Source organism: Notolepis coatsorum (genome assembly GCF_963971535.1).
Source record: "Notolepis coatsorum genome assembly, chromosome: 2".
Classification (NCBI taxonomy): domain Eukaryota; kingdom Metazoa; phylum Chordata; class Actinopteri; order Aulopiformes; family Paralepididae; genus Notolepis; species Notolepis coatsorum.
In genome coordinates, this window is record NC_140166.1 from 20,734,452 (window position 1) to 20,758,922 (window position 24,471).

General features: G+C 43.8%; 1 protein-coding gene across 1 annotated transcript in view; it reads left to right on the forward strand.

Annotated features, from left to right (window-relative positions):
- The window catches only part of LOC311222799 (gelsolin-like), a 64,913-nt gene that overhangs the window by 15,367 nt on the left and 25,075 nt on the right, over positions 1-24,471 (forward strand). The window contains exons 4-9 of the mRNA XM_084307426.1: positions 8,221-8,382; positions 8,623-8,682; positions 9,713-9,802; positions 12,868-12,957; positions 19,729-19,861; positions 23,894-23,982. Coding sequence (XP_084163552.1) covers positions 8,221-8,382; positions 8,623-8,682; positions 9,713-9,802; positions 12,868-12,957; positions 19,729-19,861; positions 23,894-23,982 — 624 coding nt within the window. The remainder of the gene's footprint in view (positions 1-8,220; positions 8,383-8,622; positions 8,683-9,712; positions 9,803-12,867; positions 12,958-19,728; positions 19,862-23,893; positions 23,983-24,471) is intronic.

The window sequence follows — 24,471 nt, forward strand, 5'->3', positions numbered from 1 at the left end:
ATGCAAGTTTATCCTCAAATGTAAGTACTGTTGCTGTGTTTTAACTGTGTGGTAAACCTGGGTTTATCAACGTTAGTTAGTAAGCAGTGCAATCTTGCTAACTAGCTAGCAACTTCAGTTTGAGTTTGTTTTTGGATTTAGTTAATGATGCAAGCACATGGAGTGCAATCTTGCTAGCCAATATTCAGTTTGCTAACTAACTAGCTACTAGCTAGTGTTGGCTAGCTTGCATTGTTAGCTAACTACCAATACATTTTCACATTAGGGTGTGACATTACTTCTATACTAGTTGACATGAATAGTCTAGTCTTGATACATTTTGTAACATTCATTGTTATATCTACTTTTAGCTATTTTGTGATTTTTTGTTTTTTTCTTAAAAAAGATGATGCTACTAAATAGGAACATTTGGGGTGAGACATTTTTGAAAAATCATTGATCATGCCTAGACTGATTCTATACATCTATACTGTTAAGCTAAGCTTACTAGTGCGGTTGCTGTACTGAGGAACCACAGGGGAACCAGCCTTATGTTTTCCCTTTTAGGTTCATTAGTTTGATTTACAAAAGAGTAAGAGTAGGCATACTACCCCTTCTACGTAAGACTCATAATCTAATAAGACTAATAATAAAGTAAAGAGGGAGGAGGAAGAGAAGAGGGGTGAAGATGAAAGAGGAGGAGGATAAGAGAGTAGAGGATGACTGAGGAAAAGGGAGAAGAGTGGAGAGGAGTTGAGGAGTAGGAAGAGAAGACAGGAGCGGACACGAGGGGAGGTGTGCAGAGAAGAGGACAGGATGAGATAGGAGAGGAGTGGAAGAGAGAACATATATCAATCCCAGTGCTCATGTGTTTCAAAGTTCCAGTTCAATAAATTGTTGTTCGTCTACAGCTTGTTGCATTATTTCATGCATTGATATTATCAATAAGACATAATCTCTAAGCATTTACAATGTAGACTTGACTGGCACATCTTTTAAATCAAGTAAGTAGTCAGGTGTCCTAGGGGGTTGTGTGTGTGAGGGGAGGGGGGCGCGGATGGGGGTGGAAAGCTTCAGGGGCCTATAGATCATCACTTAATATGGTACCTGGAAAATCAGGAGGTAGCATGGAAAAAAATTTCAAGGCAAGCGTGGGAACCCTGACAGTGTTTATCCATATCATTAGGGCACAAGTATCTTCGTGATTTATTATAATTCAGATCTAGCCTAGCTAGTGACTGCTGTGAATAGAGCAGCTGACAACTAGGGAAAGTCCACATGACTGCTTGGAAAGACAGCTGACTGGAGGGAATGGACCCCATCGGGGCTGGCATGGGTTAGCACCCCATTACAGTGGTGGGTTAGCACCCCATTACAGCGGTGGGTTAGCACCCCATTACAGCGGTGGGTTAGCACCCCATTACAGCGGTGGGTTAGCACCCCATTACAGCGGTGGGTTAGCACCCCATTACAGCGGTGGTGCAGGCTGTAAACGGTTTCGCTGCACCCGAAAAAATGCTACGACAAATACAGGGAAAATACCCCTAGAGTCTGTGAGAGCAGGGGGCGGAAGATGACTCGCAGGCAGATCACACGTTTACAGACCATGGAACGGACAAGACTACAGTATGAGTTGGTTGAGAACTAGAACCATAGAGAATGGCACTGAGTAAGATGAGAACTAGAACCATAGATTTTGATTTGATTTGATTTAGAGGGAAAGAAGCTCCAGATCCGTCCTGGCAGAAAGTAACAACAGTAAAAGGCCTCAGAACACATCAGGGAAGGAAGAAGTGCTTAGTAGAGGGAGTGCAGGTTGGCCGCATTGATCAGTACTTCTTGAGAAGTCAGTCAAGTCACTCAGTTGAAGTCCAGCGACAGGTAGAAAACCACAGTTTGCAGGATATCAGTAACCCTATCACTGAGGAGGAGGAAAGTGCTGTAGGAGGGGATGTAGATGGTACTGAGGCCAGCCTGAGAAAAGAGCTGTAGGAGGGGATGTAGATGGTACTGAGGCCAGCCTGAGAGAAGAGCTGTAGGAGGGGATGTAGATGTACTGAGACCAGCCTGAGAGAAGGGCTGTAGGAGGGGATGTAGATGGTACTGAGGCCAGCCTGAGAGAAGGGCTGTAGGAGGGGATGTAGATGGTACTGAGGCCAGCCTGAGAGAAGAGCTGTAGGAGGGGATGTAGATGTACTGAGACCAGTCTGAGAGAAGAGCTGTAGGAGGGGATGTAGATGGTACTGAGGCCAGCCTGAGAGAAGAGCTGTAGGAGGGGATGTAGATGGTACTGAGGCCAGCCTGAGAGAACAGTTGTAGGAGGGGATGTAGATGGTACTGAGACCAGCCTGAGAAAAGGGCTGTAGGAGGGGATGTAGATGGTACTGAGACCAGTCTGAGAGAAGAGCTGTAGGAGGGGATGTAGATGGTACTGAGGCCAGCCTGAGAGAAGAGCTGTAGGAGGGGATGTAGATGGTACTGAGGCCAGCCTAAGAGAAGAGCTGTAGGAGGGGATGTAGATGGTACTGAGGCCAGCCTGAGAGAAGAGCTGTAGGAGGGGATGTAGATGGTACTGAGGCCAGCCTGAGAGAACAGTTGTAGGAGGGGATGTAGATGGTACTGAGACCAGCCTAAGAGAAGAGCTGTAGGAGGGGATGTAGATGGTACTGAGACCAGCCTGAGAAAAGGGCTGTAGGAGGGGATGTAGATGGTACTGAGGCCAGCCTGAGAGAAGAGCTGTAGGAGGGGATGTAGATGGTACTGAGACCAGTCTGAGAGAAGAGCTGTAGGAGGGCATGTAGATGGTACTGAGACCAGTCTGAGAGAAGAGCTGTAGGAGGGGATGTAGATGGTACTGAGGCCAGCCTGAGAGAACAGTTGTAGGAGGGGATGTAGATGGTACTGAGACCAGCCTAAGAGAAGAGCTGTAGGAGGGGATGTAGATGGTACTGAGACCAGCCTGAGAAAAGGGCTGTAGGAGGGGATGTAGATGGTACTGAGGCCAGCCTGAGAGAAGAGCTGTAGGAGGGGATGTAGATGGTACTGAGGCCAGCCTGAGAGAAGAGCTGTAGGAGGGGATGTAGATGGTACTGAGGCCAGCCTGAGAGAAGAGCTGTAGGAGGGGATGTAGATGGTACTGAGACCAGCCTGAGAAAAGGGCTGTAGGAGGGGATGTAGATGGTACTGAGGCCAGCCTGAGAGAAGAGCTGTAGGAGGGGATGTAGATGGTACTGAGGCCAGCCTGAGAGAAGAGCTGTAGGAGGGGATGTAGATGGTACTGAGGCCAGCCTGAGAGAAGAGCTGTAGGAGGGGATGTAGATGGTACTGAGGCCAGCCTGAGAGAAGAGCTGTAGGAGGGGATGTAGATGGTACTGAGGGCAGCCTGCCGGGCAGAGAGAAGAGCTGTAGGAGGGGATGTAGATGGTACTGAGGGCAGCCTGCTGGGCAGAGAGAAGAGCTGTAGGAGGGGATGTAGAGGGTACTGAGGGCAGCCTGCTGGGCAGAGAGAAGAGCTGTAGGAGGGGATGTAGAGGGTACTGAGGCCAGCCTGCTGGGCAGAGAGTAGAGCTGTGGGCAAAAGCTAGAGTTAAATGGCCTAGAGGGCAAATGAAAGGAAATAATGGGAGACTGTTAATAGGGATTTGAAAATGGTGTTAGATGGGCTAAAGGAACAATGGTAAATAAATGGGAGACATTTATGAATATGGTGCTGAAAGTTTTGGAATCATTGAGAGAAAGAGGGTGGAGAGATTGCTAGGTCCAGATGGCAGAAAGAAGTAGAGAAATTAGTAAAGGTGAGGAGACGGCTAAAAAAAAAAGCAGTGGAGAAAGGAGTCGGTAGATGAGAGAGGGAATTAATGTTTAGCAGGAAGAGCTAAGAATTCTGTTAGCAGAACTCAGGAGGGCAGAACAACTTCAGAAGAGAGAGGAAGGAGCGAGTCAGGATAGCATTTTATAGGGATTTTGTTTGTTAAAGGAATGTTCAGCCAAGGAAAGGGAGGACAACTCAATGCAAGAGGTAGAGGAATATTTAAAGAAGACTTACTTACAGGATACAGGTAAGAATAGAGAAATGGTTATTCCTATAGATATACTACTGAGAGATGGAGTATATGATGGATTATAGGCTACCAAACTGGAAGGAAGTGGAATCCCCAGTGTATTAGTACTGTGGCATTGTATGGGAAAGGCATTCTCCAGCTACCAGTAACGAGTCTAACAGGAGTTTAAAATGTGTGAAGGTGAGAAGAGTTGTTGCTATCAGGGAACAAAGATACAGTAGTTAGTAATTTGGTCCCAACTCCTACTAGAGGGAGGAAATGGAACCCAAGACAGGCAGTATAGGAAGGGGGGGGGGGGGGGGGGGGCGCTGGGGCTCAGCTCAGGGAAGCCAGCATGGAGTAAAGCAGGTTCCACAGAAAGGAGGAATCTGGTAGTGGAGCAGGTGCGGCGACAAGAGGAAGTAGTGAGGCGTACAAAGGCTGTGGCCAGGGACAGTGGATGAACTGGGAAAGTGTAGAGAAGAGGAAGATTAGTTGGAAGGACCTGTGGAGTATAGAGTAAAGTCGTATACAATTCCTAATAGGAGCTACTTACGATGTGCTGCCATCACCACAGAACCTAAAACAGTGGGTAGATGGGGACCCGTTGTGTCCACTCTGTTCAGAGACCGCAACGTTGAGGCATATTATGTCGGACTGTAAGACTCTTTCTCAAGGCCGGTATACATAGAGACATGAAAGTAGAAGAGTACAGGTGAATCAGGATGTAATCGGATGGAGGGTGCAGCCATTACATTTTTCCGTGAGGGAGAGAAATGTAGAGGTGGTAGGTTTTTAGGCAGGCATGAGTCAGGCCACCTAAATGGAGCTACTGATTGGGAAATGCAGGTAGAATTGGGAGAGATACGGCGGCTAAGTGGCGCAGTGGGCAAGGCGCTCGCCACTAACGCAGGATATGCTGGGTTCGAGCCCAGCTCTCTGCATTGCTTCCGGCTTGGCTGGTCGTTCATACTAATACAATTGGCAGTATTAGGGGGTGGGAAAGCCGGTGGGTGGGGATCGGACGTTGTGGACAGCGACTCCTACAGGTCGGTTGGTGCGCCTGTACAGCAGAATCAGGATGTATCGGGGGCAGCGTGTGCCTCCCACATGCTACTCCTCGCCACTGAGAGGTCGCGATGTACAGGTGAAAAGATGCGACGGCTGCCTCCTCGTGTACCGGAGGGACACGTGATGCAAGGCTTCGTCCACAGTGCAGCCGACCAGTGGGAGGCATGGTCTAACAACGTTCGAGACAGGGGAGGGAAGAATTGGATAATACGAAATTGGGATGGGAGAAAAATAGAAAATGGGGAGAAAAAGTAGAAAAAAAAAAAGATTTGGGAGAGATATTTAGCACTAACTTGAGGCCTGACCTAGTATTATGGTCTCGTAGTCAGCGGTTAGTTTATTTAATAGAATTGACTGTGCCTCGGGAGGATTCAGTGGAGGAGGCGTATGAAAGGAAAAAGCTTAGATGCAGACTTGGCAGCAGTAACTGAACAGTGAGGATGGAAAGCTAGGGTTTGTCCAGTGGAAGTAGGATGCAGAGGATTTATAGCACGATTGATTTGATAATTATTGGGAGAGTTGGGGATTCGTAGGCAAGTAAATGGATTTGGTTGAGGAGAAATAATGGGGCCAAAGTAAACAAAGGGTAAGAGTATTCCTTTTCTTGTCTGTTGTTTCCGTTTCATGTTTATTGGTATTATTAATTGTTCTATTGTTGACATAGGGAGGTTTAGCGTGTGGATATCATGGACAAGTGGAAGCTAGCATGGAGGTTCTGGGACGCTGGAACTAACCGCTGAGCCTTCCCGAGGTGTCGTGGGCCTAAACTTGACAACACCAGTGAAGGGAGGTGCCCACTTGATAACCCTGGTGATACGCTGGCTCTCGCTGCCTAGCTATGGACATGTTTGATTGTGGTGGCCATTGGGGGCCATGTGGTAGGGTATGTAGCATCGGCATTGTCAACAACTGTAGCTCACATTTTAACCATTTCATCACACACACACACACGCACACACGCACACACACACACACACACACACACACACACACACACACACACACACACACACACACACACACACACACATTGTTACAACCCCAGTATGTCAAGGGGAAGGGGTAAATAACATAAAGGATGATTGTGTTGTAATTTGTGATAGATGAACCAAAGGAAAAATAAAGCAATGCCTACAACACATTTAGGTGAAAGAGTTATAGTGCATTTTATATATACAGTGTATACAATCAAACAAAAAACAGACTAATACAATGAAAATGGTGGATTCTGGAGACACACAATCAAGGGGCAGGGGGGAAGGAAAGGGAGCTTGAATGATGCCAAAGGAATGAACTGAGTAAAACAAAACAAAACTAACTCTGTAAGGAATATACTTATCTAACTATACAGTATACACTAACACAAGTCAAATAAAAACCTACTCCTCACTACCTACACTAACTAACCAAACATATGTCCAAAACATACAATGGGTAGCATCACTCCTGACCTAGTGTGTCTAGACAACACTACTACTACGTGTGGCACCAAATGTATTGGGCCCCTTACCTGCTCCAATTCTCAACACACACATACACTTTTACCGAGTTGCCTAACTAACTCACATACAAACATCTAACAGCAAACCAGAGACAAAAAGGGAGAAAGAGGAAGTGCCACAAGGGGATTGGGTTTCTTCATTGAGCGTTTATCCTTATCATTAGCGCGTTTTATTATAATTCCAGTGGGTGTGTTACTAAAAAAAAGTTACTTATTGCTTGTTACTCATTACAAATTTCACAAGTAATATTATTACTTTACTGTTGCTCATCAAACCCTGTCAATCTGAACGGCTAAGCTTCCCCCTTACATCACAACACTGTTGGAATGGAATCTTGGAAACTATTCTACACGTTTAAATGGTTGGTTTTTAGGGTTTCTCCAGTTTGCTCTGAACTAGGAAAGGCTGCTTTTTCCTTTGATGCTTCCAACAACTGGAATGTCCTCAAACTGACTCTGAAGCTGAAGGTTCTTCCTTCTTTTGCTGCATTTAAAAGTATGATCTCCGACCACGGTGTGTCAATTTATACCTGTCTTAGCTGATTTTTTATTGTTTATTCTTTATTTATTCTGCCTATATGTATGAATTTGCTGATAAACTGTCTTGTTTTGTAAGCTTGTCGTCGCTGTAAATAAAGGTATAACCTCAGAGTCTTATGGGTTGAAATAAAGGTTTGAAATTAGAGATGCTCGATATTGGCTTTTTTACCGATACCGATATACCGATATTGTCCAACTCTTAATTTCCGATACCGATATCAACCGATATCGATATATGCAGGGTTCCCCCCCTAATTTCAGGTAATTAACATTACATATCTCTTGTTGTGGAATTAACACAACATTATGCATACTTTTGACAATAAATAAAATCAGAATTTGTTCTTACTTGCTTGCCTGGGTAAATAAAGGTTATAGAAATGTAAAAAAATAAATAAAAAATTGAAAACCGATACCGATATTTTCCGAAATCACATTTTAATGCCGATATCGGCCGATAATATCGGACATCCCTATTTGAAATAAAAATGAACTTGTTGCGTTACTCGTTCCGTTACACCCCCCCAGAATTGCTTCCTTTCTTACTGTAAAAATTCAGCACAACATAGGCTACTTCACGCCAGGGTCGCGCACCTGCCGAGTGTGCTGCTGAGAAGGCCATTCTTCTCCTTCTTTTCTATTTAAAATCTTTTATTATAAAATACTTATGACAAACATAGACATCAAGTCTAATGTCTTCAATTGTTGCAACTGGTATAAAGACCTCGTTAGAAACCAGGAAACGGGAAGCTCTGATAAAGACCTCATTAGAAACCAGAAAACAGGAAGCTCTGGTATAAAGACCTTGTTAGAAACCAGGATATGGGAAGCTCTGGTATAAAGACCTTGTTAGAAACCAGGAAACGGGAAGCTCTGGTATAAAGACCTCGTTAGAAACCAGGAAACGGGAAGCTCTGGTATAAAGACCTTGTTAGAAACCAGGAAATTGGAAGCTCATTATAAAGACCTTGTTAGAAACCAGGAAACAGGAAGCTCTGGTAGACATGAATGGAAGTGGTTTGTAAAAGAGAAAACATACTGACAAATCACATCCATGAATCAACTTTCTGCATTTCCTGTCTCTATTAGAAAGGGGGCGTGGCCTCTGGGTTTCGTCAGGTGGAGACCAATGCGGTGGACGTTCAGCGGCTGCTGCAGGTCAAAGGTCGGCGCGTTGTCAGGGCAACGGAGGTTCCACTGAGCTGGGACAGTTTCAACCAGGGAGACTGTTTCATCCTGGACCTGGGAGAGGTAGACTGACTGACGGATACATGAGAGAGACACACACACACACACGCTCACTCACTCACTCACTCACTCACTCACTCACTCACTCACTCACTCACTCACTCACTCACTCACTCACTCACTCACTCACTCACTCACTCACTCACTCACTCACTCACTCACTCACTCACTCTCACTCTCACTCTCACTCTCTCTCACTCTCTCTTCTGTGGTACATCCAAGCTGTGTGTTTGTTCTCTACAGGAGATCTTCCAATGGTGTGGTTCCCATAGCAACCGCTTTGAGAAGCTGAAGGCCACTCAGGTCAGTGGTGATGCTGTTCTGTTTGTCTCCACCAGGTGGGAGCCTGGGGGTTGGGGGAGATCATGTAATCAGTGGCATGTGTCTGTCTGTAGCTAATCTTACAAACTACAGGGCTGATTTAGATGGAACTTGGATATTTTTCAGATTGGACAAGTATTTTATTTGATTAATTTCCATCATTGTCCATTGAAAATACATATTCAGAGGGGCGGCTAGGTGGTGTAGTGGGCAAGGCACTCGCCACCAGTGTGGAGACGCTAGGATTCGCGTGTTCGAATCCAGCTCTCCACATTGCTTTCAGTTTAGCTGGTCGTCCGCAGTAATACACATTGGCCGTATTACGGGGAGGGAAAACTGAAGGGTGGGGATCGAACGTTGTGAACAAGCGACTCCTACAAGTCGGTTGGTGCGCCTGCGCAGTAGAATCAGGAAGTGTCGGGGGCAGCGTGAGCCTCCCACGCGTTACTCCTCGCCACTGAGAGATCGAGCTGCGCAGGTGAAAAGATGCGACTGCTGTTACCTCAAGTACCGGAGGGGACTTGTGCTATGTATGACTTAGTCCACATTGCAGCCGGCTTGTGGGAGGCAAGAAACGGCGTTCGTGACAGGGGAGGGTTGAATTGGATGATACGAAATTGGGATGGGAGAAAAATATAGAAAAATGGGAGAAAAAGTGGATAAAAAAAAAAAGAAAATACATATTCAGTATGAAGTTACGCCTTTTGAGCATAAGAGGGCGATGATGCTACACGGGTTCACTATATGGACATGCCATAGTGAACCTATTGTTGTTGCTGTATCTATGCATTAAAAACATGTATGAATTCATTTCCATCATTGAAATAAGATCCGCCCTCATATTTCATGAACCGTTCGTCGTGGATACTTGTGGGAGGTGTCAATGAACTCTGTCAATATTTGGGCTGAGAGGGAGACAGAGTGGTGGAGAGTTCTTGTGGGTTCTGACCCCAGGCCAGCAGCAGGTCATGCGGTTCCACTACAACATGGCTGATTGTTCTGTTTGGCGCAGGTGTCAAAGGGTATCCGTGACAACGAGCGCTGTGGGAGGGCAGAGTTGCACATCTGTGACGAGGGGGCGGAGCCAGAGAAGATGTTGGAGGTGAGTCTGTCAAACAGAAAAATCTTCACAGTCAACCTGTAAACGGCTAATAAGAGAGTTCACATCAGCAAGTCAACCTGTAAACAGCTAATAAGAGAGTTCACATCAGCAAGTCAACCTGTAAACCGCTAATAAGAGAGTTCACATCAGCAAGTCAACCTGTAAACAGCTAATAAGAGAGTTCACATCAGCAAGTCAACCTGTAAACCGCTAATAAGAGAGTTCACATCAGCAAGTCAACCTGTAAACAGCTAATAAGAGAGTTCACATCAGCAAGTCAACCTGTAAACCGCTAATAAGAGTTCACATCAGCAAGTCAACCTGTAAACAGCTAATAAGAGAGTTCACATCAGCAAGTCAACCTGTAAACAGCTAATAAGAGAGTTCACATCAGCAAGTCAACCTGTAAACAGCTAATAAGAGAGTTCACATCAGCAAGTCAACCTGTAAACAGCTAATAAGAGAGTTCACATCAGCAAGTCAACCTGTAAACAGCTAATACGAGTTCACATCAGGAAGTCAACCTGTAAAGATTCAAGATTCAAGAGGTTTATTCATCACATACATACACAAGAAATATAGTGAAATGAAGGTGGCCAAGCCCGCTTCGATTGTGCAAAAAATACAAATAATAATAGAATAAAATAGAATAGAAATAAAATAGACATGATAAAGTACTAAGATAAAATACAAAAGGTAATGCGTCCTATGTACACTACTATACACTATACAGTTATACTCTGTCACTATGCTATCCTAACTATACTATACAAAAACATCCAGTTATGTGTATATTTTTTTCTTTTTCTTATGTGTTTAAAGTGACCTGTGGTGTGTGAGAGAGTGCAGCAAATGGGGTGATGGTTGACCTGAGGTGTAGATGATGGAGGTTATTAGATGGTTGACCTGAGGTTTAGATGATGGAGGTTATTAAATGGTTGACCTGAGGTGTAGATGATGGAGGTTATTAGATGGTTGACCTGAGGTGTAGATGATGGAGTTTATTAGATGGTTGACCTGAGGTGTAGATGATGGAGGTTATTAAATGGTTGTCCTGAGGTGTAGATGATGGAGGTTATTAGATGGTTGACCTGAGGTGTAGATGATGGAGGTTATTAGATGATTGACCTGAGGTGTAGATGATGGAGGTTATTAAATGGTTGCCCTGAGGTAGATGATGGAGGTTATTAGATGGTGGTTCTGAGGTGTAGTGTTTCTCAACTGGTGGGTCGCGACCCAAAAGTGGGTTGCGGGGCCATTTTGAGTGGGTCGCGGATGTGTGTGTAAAAAAAAAAATTAAAAACATTTAGTGGCTTCTCAGTTCTGGTCCAGCTGAAGGCAAAGCGGAGGAACAGATTGGACATCGAGCATGACCTCAGAGTTGCTTTGTCTACCATCACCCAGACTTTGAGACTCTTGTCAGGAGCAAACAACATCCCCAGTTATCCCATTACTTCCCTGGGATGTTAAGCTAAGAAGTCTGCTAAGAAGGATATATTATTTATTATTATTATTATTATTATTATTATTATTATTATTATTATTATTATTATTATTATTATTATTATTATTATTATTATTATTATTATTATTATTATTATTATTTATTATTTTATTTCATTGTGTTTTTAGCCCTTAGTTGCACTTTTGTTGCAACCCCAGTTATCCCATTAGTTCCCCCAAACTTAGGTATGTTATGTTAAGCTAAGAAATCTGCTAAGAAGCATATTTATTATTTTATTTCATTGGGTTTTTAGCAATAGTTGCACTTTTGTTGCACTTTTTTGTGTTTATTTCATGTTTTGAAAGATTGCGTATTACTGCAATTTCTTTTTTTTACATAAATCATAGTGGTTCAAAATTTTGGGTCGCGACTTAATGACTAAGGAAAATGTTGGGTCCCGAGGCTAGACCAGTTGAGAACCACTGTAGATGATGGAGGTTATTAGAGGGTTGACCTGAGGTAGATGATGGAGGTTATTAGAGGGTTGTTCTGAGGTAGATGATGGAGGTTATTAGAGGGTTGTCCTGAGGTGTAGATGATGGAGGTTATTAAATGGTTGTCCTGAGGTGTAGATGATGGAGGTTATTAGAGGGTTGTTCTGAGGTGTAGATGATGGAGGTTATTAGAGGGTTGTTCTGAGGTGTAGATGATGGAGGTTATTAGATGATTGTCCTGAGGTGTAGATGATGGAGGTTATTAGATGGTTGTCCTGAGGTGTAGATGATGGAGGTTATTAGATGATTGTCCTGAGGTGTAGATGATGGAGGTTATTAGATGGTTGTCCTGAGGTGTAGATGATGGAGGTTATTAAATGGTTGTCCTGAGGTGTAGATGATGGAGGTTATTATTAGAGGGTTGTCCTGAGGTGTAGATGATGGAGGTTATTAAATGGTTGTCCTGAGGTGTAGATGATGGAGGTTATTAGAGGGTTGTTCTGAGGTGTAGATGATGGAGGTTATTAGATGATTGTCCTGAGGTGTAGATGATGGAGGTTATTAGATGGTTGTCCTGAGGTGTAGATGATGGAGGTTATTAGATGATTGTCCTGAGGTGTAGATGATGGAGGTTATTAGATGGTTGTCCTGAGGTGTAGATGATGGAGGTTATTAAATGGTTGTCCTGAGGTGTAGATGATGGAGGTTATTATTAGAGGGTTGTCCTGAGGTGTAGATGATGGAGGTTATTAGATGATTGTCCTGAGGTGTAGATGATGGAGGTTATTATTAGAGGGTTGTCCTGAGGTGTAGATGATGGAGGTTATTAAATGGTTGTCCTGAGGTGTAGATGATGGAGGTTATTATTAGAGGGTTGTCCTGAGGTGTAGATGATGGAGGTTATTAGATGATTGTCCTGAGGTGTAGATGATGGAGGTTATTATTAGAGGGTTGTCCTGAGGTGTAGATGATGGAGGTTATTACATGATTGTCCTGAGGTGTAGATGATGGAGGTTATTATTAGAGGGTTGTCCTGAGGTGTAGATGATGGAGGTTATTAAATAGTTGTCCTGAGGTGTAGATGATGAATGTTATTAGAGGGTTGACCTAAGGTGTCTTGTCTCCAGATTCTAGGAGAGAAGCCTGACTTGCCAGACACTCATTCTGAAGACACCAAGACAGACAGCAGCAATAGAAAACTGGCTAAACTGTACAAGGTAAGTGTGTACGCACGCACGCACGCACGCAAGCAAGCACATGCACACACACCATTAGCCTACAGTCAGCCTATAAACATTTCCCCTGTTCTTCACCAAGCTAGTCATCTGTCACAGTATTACTACTGAAACATTTCAATCATCACACACATAATAAACCTCTCCATAAAACAGGGACATGTCCCCAAGGACTTCGAAATTGCGAGAGTGACCCCTCTGCACAAAAAGGGCAGCAAATTAGACCCAGGCAACTACCGCCCTGTTTCTATTCTTACCTCCATCTCGAAAGTCATGGAAAAAATAGTCTACGAACAGGTCGAAAAGTACCTAGCGGAAAAAAATCTAATCTACGAATTCCAATCTGGCTTCAGAACATCCCACTTACCTTGAGGGGAGGGAACAGATGGTGGAGGTAAACGGTATCCTATCCCCCCCCCTCACAGTGAGCTGTGGTGTTCCACAAGGAAGCATACTAGGACCGCTACTGTTCCTAATTTATGCAAATGACATGTCGTCAGCTTGTGACTGCAACTTGTTCTTGTTCGCGGACGACTCAGCCCTGCTGGTCTCTGACGAGAACAAGTTACAGGTTGAAAAAACCCTCAGCTCAGAACTCGGCAGGATCTGCATATGGCTCGCTGATAACAAACTATCATTACACATGGGCAAAACAGAGTCCATTCTCTTCGGATCAAATAACAAACTCGGCAAGACCGACAGCTTCTCAGTTACAGTGGGTGACAATATTGTCACAAGGAAAGATGAAATTACCTACCTGGGTTCCATCCTAGAGGCAAATCTTTCCTGTGACAAAATGGCATCCAAGGTAATAAAAAAAGTCAACCAACGAACTAGATTCTTGTACCGGACCTCCTCTCTGGTAAACAAGAATACCCTGAAGACTCTGGCAGGAGCACTCATTCAAGGGTACTACGACTATGCTTGCACCTCAGGGTACCAAAGCATCTCAAAGGCGCTAAAAACAAGATTACAAACATCACAAAACAAACTGGTCAGACTACTACTTGACCTTACTCCTAGAACCCACCTCACCCCTGCCCACTTTGACAACCTAGGATGGCTTAGAGCAGTGGTTCCCAACCTTTTTTCCCCCCAGGGACCCCCAAACATCTCTGATGAAATTCGCGGACCCCCTCCTAATAAGATACCATAAAATACTTTTTTTTTTTTCATTTTAATAACAAACTGCTTATACACAGGCATATGCATCACAATTAGACCCACTATGCTTCTTTGACTTGTGCCTTCAATCAACAAATCTCATCTTGCACCATATGCATTTCAAAATGTTTGGCCAATATTCAAATCCTGTATTCATCCTCTCAAATCAGGCCCGAATGGTGAACGGTTTGCATTTATGGAACAAATCAATGCAACAAATTAAACTAAATATGAGACAGGAAATTCCAATCAGTAGCAGAGAGAATCTGTCCTAGCTGGGTTTAATACCTTTTTTTTGTCATTTTAATAACAAACTGCTTATACACAGGCATATGCATCACAATTAGACCCACTATGCTTCTTTGACTTGTGCCTTCAATCAACAAATCTCATCTTGCACCATATGCATTTCAAAATGTTTGGCCAATATTCAAATCCTGTATTCATCCTCTCAAATCAGGCCCGAATGGTGAACGGTTTGCATTTATGGAACAAATCAATGCAACAAATTAAACTAAATATGAGACAGGAAATTCCAATCAGTAGCAGAGAGAATCTGTCCTAGCAGGGTGTGACGGAGGTTCATTAATGTGAACCTTGGGCTGCATGTGCGCTGCCAGGCCTGAGATGTCAGGTGTAAGGCCTAACAAAAATAATAGTTGGTTTCAGGTTGGTTGTCAGTTTGGCCATGGGTAGGTAGGGAATTTTTTTTTTTTTTTTTTTTATTCTTTCCCACGGCGACTATGGATAGGGAATTTCTTTATTTAATTAACCCTTTCACTGCCACACGACAGAAGGTTAGCCCTTTACTATCACACAACCGACGGCGATGCTCCATCATTAGCATCATTAGCTCCGCGGATGCGGAGCTAATGATGCTAATGATGGAGCATCGCCGTCGGTTGTGTGATAGTAAAGGGCTAACCTTCTGTATTGTCACAGTGAAAGGGTTAACCGGCTGTCGTGTGGCAGTGAAAGGGTTAAAATGTTCACAACAACATGGATGCATGTACTCTGCCAGCATGTTTAATATCCATAATACTAAATGTTTGACTAAGATTTCTATGAAACTTTATTCTTAAAAAAAAAAAAAAAAAAAACGGATTTTTTATTTTTTTTAATATATAATTTTTTTTTAAAACTCATAAAATATATTGGGTCGCACCTAAATCGGCAGGGTCGGTCGGCAACCTGAAACCAACCATTATTTTTGTTAGGCCCAATGTGCGTGACAGCCATTCTGAAGTCATTGTGTACGTCAAGTCTGTTTTGCGCGCTTTTGTCTTGATGGCGACAAGTGCACTGAAAGCCGTTTCCGATAGATATGTGGTACTGAACGGGAGTATAATCCTGGTGGTGGCATGCAGTGCGAGCCTCGGAGCAATGATGGATCCCTTCACTATCCAGAACTTCTTAAATCCGTGCTCCTGTAATGGAGGAATGGATGAAATATTTTTAGGCTAAATGTCCACATTATTATTATTATTATTATTATTATTATTATTATTATTATTATTATTATTACAGGGCCTAGCCTACATTAGATGCAGAATAGCCTATACATCCAATACGATATCAATGGTAGAACGGTGACACAGAGACACAGACACAGACACACGCACAGGCACAAACACTCACACAGACAGACCACATGCACACACGCATTACATACATTATCATACCTGGAAATACTTCTTTGAGACAGAGTCGACCTGGATGTCCGTGAGCTCATCTTCGCAATCAAGGTATTCCACATCCTCAACTTTGGCAATGAAGGGATCCAATACCCACGCTTCCTTGGATAGGTATTCATCTGTGTCAGCGAACCGTGATTTAATCTCTTTTTGCAATGCGATCATATGGCTGGTAAACTCACGACGAAGAGACACGGGAACAGTGTTATCTCTGCATTGCTTCTGCAGTAAGGGGAACTGTTGCAGCTCTCCCTTATCCATTTTCCCGACTCTATACTCCAGTTTACGCACAAATGCGTCGAGCGCCTCTTTACATTGCATGATGTTGGCCTCTGCGCCTTGGAGACGCTTGTTCGTTTCATTGTAGAGACTGAAGATGTCAGCCAGGTATGCCGTTTTGATCCAGAATGACTGTCATTTTCTCTGAAAGCGCGGGGTTATTCGTTTCAAGAAATTCTTCTATTTTCTCTTGTAGTTCCATGAAGCGCACAAGCACTCGGCCCCGTGATAGCCAACGCACCTCTGTGTGCAGCAGGAGCGTTTGGTGGGCCTCATCCTCGCATAACTGCGCAAATAGACGCTTGTTGGTGGGGCGTCCTTTGATGAAATTGACAACTTTGACTACAGTTGCGAGTGTTTCACTGAGGTCGTCAGACAGTTTTTTGCTGGCCAGTGCCTGGCGATGGATCATACAGTGAAATATTATGCAGTGGGGGGCCTTCTGTTTCAAGCGACTGTTAAATCCCTAGTTTTTTTCCCATCATTGAGGCAGCTCCATCGGAACAGCATGCAACTAAATTATCATAAGAGAGGTTTTGGGACATGAAGTAAGAATCTACTGCAGTAAAAATATCCTCACCTCGAGTGGTGGTAGTGAGGTTGACTGACATGAGAATGTCCTGCTTCAGATCCTCATTTTCGATATATTGCACATAAACGATGAGCACAGCCTCGTCTGCGACAGTTGTAGTTTCATCAAGTTGTATGGCAAATTGACCCTTTCTAAGCTGCTCACAATCACTTGACATCTTATCAATTCGGTCTTTCACTACATTGTTCGAGAGTGGTACTGACTTTAGTTTATCCGCCACCTGTGGGCCGCACAGTTTCTCAACCATTTTGATGCAGGCTGGTTTGATGAGCTCCTCGCCAATATTGTGCGGTTTCTTTGCTTTTGCAATTAAAAGCGAACACTCAAAGGAGGCTTCGGTAGCCTTCTGTAAATCACTGCCACCCCTGCTCCACGCTGCTCTAACATCAATAGGCTTGTTCGCCTTGAGAGACTGTTCTTTCCTCAGAAAAAAGTCTGCATCCTTCCCAACTGTTTCTGGGTGCTTAGACGCCTGATGTCTCTTCAGCTTGCTGGGCTTCAGGCTCGAGTTTGCCAACTTTTCTCCACAAATCACACACTCAGGTCGTTTGTCTGGTCCCTCAGTGAAGCCCATGGTTATGTAATTATCGCGATTGCTGTAGGTCCTAACCTTTTTTGCAGATGACGAGCTGCCGTCATCTCCTTTTCGTTTGTCACACATGTTGCTGCTGTTCGCGTGTTGCTTATTGACAGCGGATGCAGCGTGCTACGGAACTGATTCGCGTACTGTTAACGTTCAAAAATCATGTCTAGATGTTTATTTATTTATCTTTTTTTTTATTGTAGTAGAGAGACTATTCATGCTTCTGATGATAAAAAATATGCTAATTAAATATTTCTCTGAAAGAAAAAAAAAATTACAGAAAAACTTGTGAAAATAGACCTCAAATCATCTGCGGTCTGGCGGACCCCCTGCGGTTCCTGGCGGACCCCAGGTTGGGAATCGCTGGCTTAGTAGACGACAGAGTACAGCAACTTGCAATGGGCCTGATCTACAAGATACACTATACGACTAAGGTACCCATGCAGTAGCGGCGCCAGAGAATTGGCCTCGCGGGAGCTTTGGAGGGGCTGGATTGTTTATAGCAGGGGCTAATGAATTTTAATGCAATAAACAAAATAACGGCTAATATAGGCTATGGGTCGGCTATTAGGTTTGGCCACGGGCCAGATTTTCCACAAGCCGTTGCTTGGCGGGCCAGGATCAAAAACAATGGCTAATTTAATATACTGATATTGAAAAAAAAAACGTTTTTCTCTGGTCTGCATCCCCTTAACAATTGTGTGTATTGCGCCGTACTGTATTGTACCCATTCTGCAATCTGTTTTTCATTCATTCATTCATTCATGAACAGCAGATCAGCTGTTGCAGTCACATCACCGCGGCGGGTGACGAACAGATCAGAATGCATGCAAACACGACTCACCATACCTTGTTTGTTGTTAAGTCCTCCAAAATCCCTGCTAATGTTTGAAACATGTCACATATCCACTCGCCGCCCTCCAATTCCAGATTGGCGTTGAATGCAGCAGCTACTTTATCTGCCAACTTGCCTCGTTGTTGTTGTTGTTGTTGTCGCCACATATTATGCAGAGAGGACGTCGGCTCGGCACGCAAGAATCACCGACCTGTTGCGATAAACCTGTATTTTATGTATGGCTCCTGTTTATTAAAAGAAGCGTTATATTTCCCCGTTATATCCAAAGATGTTTGTTTTGTTTTTTGAACTCGCACGCATCTCGAACGCGGAAGTGAAATAATATACATGCGGTTGGTTCTCCCAGTCCACGTGACCATTTCTAGCATTTCAATTGGCTATAGTGACAGACATGCTTTTGATGACGTCCGGTAGATAGATACAGCTTCACAATAAAAGAGGTGGAGATACTCATCACGCAAACCCACGATAATGTTGCCGTCTCTCTGCCAAATTTCTCAGTTCTTCGCTTGATATAATTAATACAAATGTCCAATATAACGGAATTCGTAATGTATTTTATATATAAATAAAATAAAAAACATAACTGGGAGGGGGGGCTTTGAGGGGGCTAAGCCTTTTTCAGAGGGGGCTTAAGACCCTGCTAGCTCCTCCCCCCCGCCGCCCCTGTACCCATGTACATGTCAAAATACTTCCCAAAGGTCAGTGAATAGCACGACCACAACACCAGAGGAAGCTCAACAAATCATGTTAAACCCAGATTTGGCTCAAACAAGGGACTAAACACGTTTTGCAATTATGCCACATCAATGTGGAACGCCCTACCCAAAGCTGTAAAGGAATGTGAATCCCTACCCACATTCAAAACCGCTCTTAAAGAGCACCTACGGGAGGCTGCAATTCGAAACTGGCCACCGTAAATGTCCAAACCCCCCCACCCCCACCTAATAGACAGTCCCCTCCCCACCGTATGTATATTCTCTCCCCACCGTGTGTATATTTATCTCTCACCCACCCACCCCCTCCTAATGTACAGTCTCCTCCCCATCATATGTATATACTCTGTCAGGATCTATGGGTAACAGTACTGTATATTTGCATATCATATATGTCACAAATGTAACAGTACAATATACCTGTATGTCATGTATGTCCCTATGCCATAAATGTCATGATGTCATATATGTTGTGTATGTCATAAATGTCACCCTGATGTAAACGAGACGAACGTCTTTCTCTGGTCTGCATCCCCTTAACAATTGTGTGTATTGAGCCGTACTGTATTGTACCCATTCTGCAATCTGTTAAATAGAATTTTCATTCATTCATTCATTCATTCATTCATTCATTCATTCATGGATGGTTGTATGGTTGTATGGACCTTGTGTTTGCTGTTCATAAATGTTTTTCTCTGGTGTGTTGGTGGCTCACTCAGCTAATTATTGTAACCACAATGTCATGAGTTCAGATCCAGTCCCATGCCATACCCTCTCCCTCCAACCCTCAGTGCACACAATCGAATAAAACCAGAATATTTTTTTTAAACAAACGCTTCCTTGATTGTTTGTTGTTTCTGCTCCTTCAGGTGTCGAACGCCAGTGGGGACATGGACATTTCCTTGGTAGCAGAAGACAACCCATTCTCCCAGCATGCACTGGAATCCAGCGAGTGCTTCATCCTTGATAATGGAGCTAACGGACACATCTTTGTCTGGAAAGGTAGAGATCCATTGTTCAAACAACTCTCAAGAGGGCACTCTGAGGAGATGATTGACACACTCGGGTCAGGGTTAGGATTAGGGCTAAATGGACATGCTTCCGTAAAGGAACATGCCAACATTATGGGAAATGCACTGACCGTCTCCAGAGTCAGACAAGAAGATGGATGGGTCCCTTTTATTTATGCTGTGCTAGGCTAGTTTGTAGCCGGATAGCTTTCTACTGAACGCACAGAGAGGGAATCGGTATCTATTTTAAGATGGTATGTGCATGGGCGGCTAAGTGGCACAGTGGGCAAGGTGCTCGCCACTAACGCAGGAGATGCTGGGTTCGAACCCAGCTCTCTGCGTTGCTACCGGCTTGGCTGGTCGTTCATACTAACACAATTGGCAGTGTTAGGAGTGGGAAAGCCGGTGGGTGGGGATTGGACGTTGTGGACAGTGACTCCTACAGGTCGGTTGGTGCGCCTGTACAGCAGAATCAGGAAGTATCGGGGGCAGCGTGAGCCCTCCCACGCGTTACTCCTCGCCACTGAGAGATTGCGCTGTTCATGTGAAAAGATGCGACAGCTGCCTCCTCGTGTACCGGAGGGGACACGTGATGCAATGCTTGGTCCTCACTGCAGCCGACCAGTGGGAGGCATAGTCTAGCAACGTTCGAGACAGGGGAGGGGAGAATTTAAGGGAGAATTGGCGAGGCGAAATTGGGATGGGAGAAAAATAGAAAAATAAGGAGAAAAAGTGGATTAAAAAGAAGATGGTATGTGCATTTCCAATAATGTTGGTGTGTTTCTTTTTTTTTTATACACTTTTTCTCCTATTTTTCTCCCATCCCAATTTTTTGTCGTTATGCCAGTTCCCCCCTTCCCTTCCTGGTCGTTGCGCGCATGTGCCCCCCACTGGTCGGTCTAGGGAGCCCTGAAGTCTATCAGATGCTTCCTCCGATACATAGGAGACAGACAGCAGCCTCTTTTCACCTGACAGCGAGGACTCTCACTGGGGAAGTGTAACGCGTGGGAGGATCACACTACCTTACCCAGTTTCTTCCCTCGCTGTGCAGGCGCCCTGACCGACCTGTAGGAGTCACTGTTTACAACGACCAGAATACCACCCACCAGCTTCCCACTCACTGACACTGCCAATTGTGTCAGTATGACGACCGCCCAAGCCGGAGGGACCGCTGCCAGCCGGATTCGATATCAGTGTCTCGGCGGTGGTAGACTGACGCTTAGTCCGCTGCGCTACCCGGACGCTATGTTGGTGTCAGTGGAGGCTGCTGACCAAATTTTTAGGTGAAGCACAAATTATTATATTATATTATATATTAAATTATATTTTTTAAACATCCCCAACGCTGCAACACCCCCATTCCTCCCAGGTGTCAGGCTCCTCATTAGCTTCCATTCATTTTGGGGACCATGTTTAAATATCATACTTCTGAAGTATAAACAAACTATATTGCTGTGACGATTTCAATAACACAGACCATTCTTAGAGTCAATGGTATGCAAAACTGTACATTCGAATATCTAACATGTATTTACCACCTTCCTCTGCACAAGGCCACAGATGGGTTTTATGTAACACAAGGACAATGAATGAATGAATGAATGAATGAATGAATGAATGAATGAATGAATGAATGAATGAATGATGAATGAAAACTTTATTTAACAGATTGCAGAATGGGTACAATACAGTACGGCTCAATACACACAATTGTTAAGGGGATGCAGACCAGAGAAAGACTTTCGTCTTGTTTACATCAATTCAGTGCCACATACACACAGTCCTCATATCCCTCCTAGTTACACACAGTCATCATTATCCCTCCCATACAATACGCACAACACAACAGACTAACTCGTCTTGCTCAATACTTGTTTATGAGTTTTAAGAGACAGCACTGTAATCTCTCTCAACCAAAGCTCTACTAGTTAACAAAGATCTCCACCTTGCTATCTGAAACACTGACACCATTATCAACCTAATAATATCAACCTGATAATATTGAAACATTATCAATATAACGTTAGCTACCAACTTTAGCAGGGCTCCTAATAACACAAGATACATTTCACTATGAATTGAAAATGGGGGACCCTGATGTAAACAAGACGAAAGTCTTTATCTGGTCTGCATCTCCTTAATAATTATGTGTATTGAGCTGTACTGTATATTGTACCCATTCTGCAATCTGTTAAATAAAGTTTTCATTCATTCATGCCTTTTAAAAAGTGACATGGTCGATGTAGGAGTTATGATGCGGGTTCAATTCTGTTACAGTAACGTTACACAAACTGACATTCTAAAGCCAAGAAGACACGACTTACCCATATCGTTGAATAGTGCAGCTTCTCCATGTGACGAGTCCGACTCGAGCCGCTTGCATTAATCCCATGGAAAATGTAAACAATAGTGCATCGCGAGCCAGCTTGTTGCATCAAATTGATGTTTGGCTTTTGTCTCCCGAGTGACGTTAGAACTACTACACTTCAGCTGCGTCCAGGCTAAGCACTGCAGGCTTTCGTTTTACAACGACTGAGATAAAAAAAATATATATCATCAAACGATGCACAATGGAGAGGCATTGTTGTTATTGATATCATCTTCATCAATGTCATCAGCCCTGTTTAGACATTCACAAGACTTGCGTAACGACAAGTTATCTTCCTGAGATAAAAATTATTTTGAAAACAAGCTCGCTGCAGAGCCACAGTACGGCACAAGAGAAACCATTATCTGATTGGGCCACAAGGCTGTCAATCATGCTAGCTGCAGAGCCACAGAACAGCCAAAGAGAAACCATTAGCTGATTGGTGGGTTGAATGATTAACAGCCTTGTTATCCATTCAATGGCAAGAGTTTAACTGCACAGACCGTGCTTAGATGAAGTTAATAGCCTATTTTGATTCGCTGTTATTTATTATTTATTAACAATGGGTCACACCTGTGAAGTTTTCTTCACGAATAATTACTGCAGGCAATACTGCAGTGCAGGCCTGCTCAGAGCTGTCAATTTTGGCCATTTTTTGAAGAAAAAAAAATTCACTGGCATTTTTTTTTACAGAGGAAAACATTTATAATAAAAAAATAATAATAATAATAAAAAAAAAAATATATATATATATATAGGTATATGTAAATTAATAATAATTATGAATTATGAGTGAATTTGTATTTCACGTGTTGTCATAGAGAAACCTCCACTGGTTGGTGTGTTTCTTTAAATCTGCAGCCACAGTGGATTTGGCCACACCAAGATTCCTGCTGCAGTTGGTCTGTTTGAGGCCAATGCAGCAGATCTCTACCCAGCTGTTGTTTTGTCTGGTAATCTCTAACCAAGATGTTGGTCTGTCTGGTAATCTCTAACCAAGATGTTGGTCTATCTGGTCATCTCTAACCAATATGTTAGTCTGTCTGGTAATCTCTAACCAAGATGTTGGTCTGTCTGGTAATCTCTGACCAAGGTGTTAGTCTGTCTGGTAATCTCTGACCAAGCTGTTAGTCTGTCTGGTAATCTCTGACCAAGCTGTTAGTCTGTCTGGTAATCTCTGACCAAGGTGTTAGTCTGTCTGGTAATCTCTGACCAAGGTGTTAGTCTGTCTGGTAATCTCTGACCAAGCTGTTAGTCTGTCTGGTAATCTCTGACCAAGCTGTTAGTCTGTCTGGTAATCTCTGACCAAACTGTTAGTCTGTCTGGTAATCTCTGACCAAGGTGTTAGTCTGTCTGGTAATCTCTGACCAAGGTGTTAGTCTGTCTGGTAATCTCTGACCAAGCTGTTAGTCTGTCTGGTAATCTCTGACCAAGATGTTAGTCTGTCTGGTAATCTCTGACCAAGGTGTTAGTCTGTCTGGTAATCTCTGACCAAGCTGTTAGTCTGTCAGTGTCTGGTAATCTCTAACCAATTGACCTGTTGGTGTGTCTGGTAATCTCTAACCAAGCTGTTGGTCAGTCTTGCAGGTCATTTCCAACCAGCTGTTGATCAGCCTGGCAGGTAATCTCTAACCAAACTGTTTGTTTGCCTGGCAGGTAAAGAGGCCAATGCAGCAGAGCGCCACGCTGTCCTTCAGACCTCAGAGAAGTTCATTCAGAAAATGGGCTACCCACGACACACACAGGTACCACACACACACACACCAACCATACATTCCCATTTTATACCGTGGTGAATATAAGTATGGTTTTAGAGGGGAGCTCCCGTAGCTCACCGCATATCTCGGCGCTATTTCTGCGTCGGGGAAAACCGTGCTCGTCACGGATCTGGGGGACACGAGTTCGATTCCCGGACCCGCCGTCATTTCTCAGAATGTCTTCCCCTGCTCTACATCCCATTTCAACCTGTTTCTGTCGGTCATGCTTGACCAGAAAAGCGATAAACGCTAAAAAAAAAAAGAAAGTGTGGTTTTAGAGCGGTCCAGGGTAATTCATGGGAGGCTGGTAATAGCCCTCAACGTGTATTATACTAAATGCATTGGCGTTCCGTCCCTACACACGCTACAATAAAAAAAAATCAAATGCATATGATAGGTATTCCATCATGGATGCATGAAAGGGTGGGGGGGGGGGGGGGGGGGGGTCGTTTTTTAATGCTTTGATCGTCACCAACG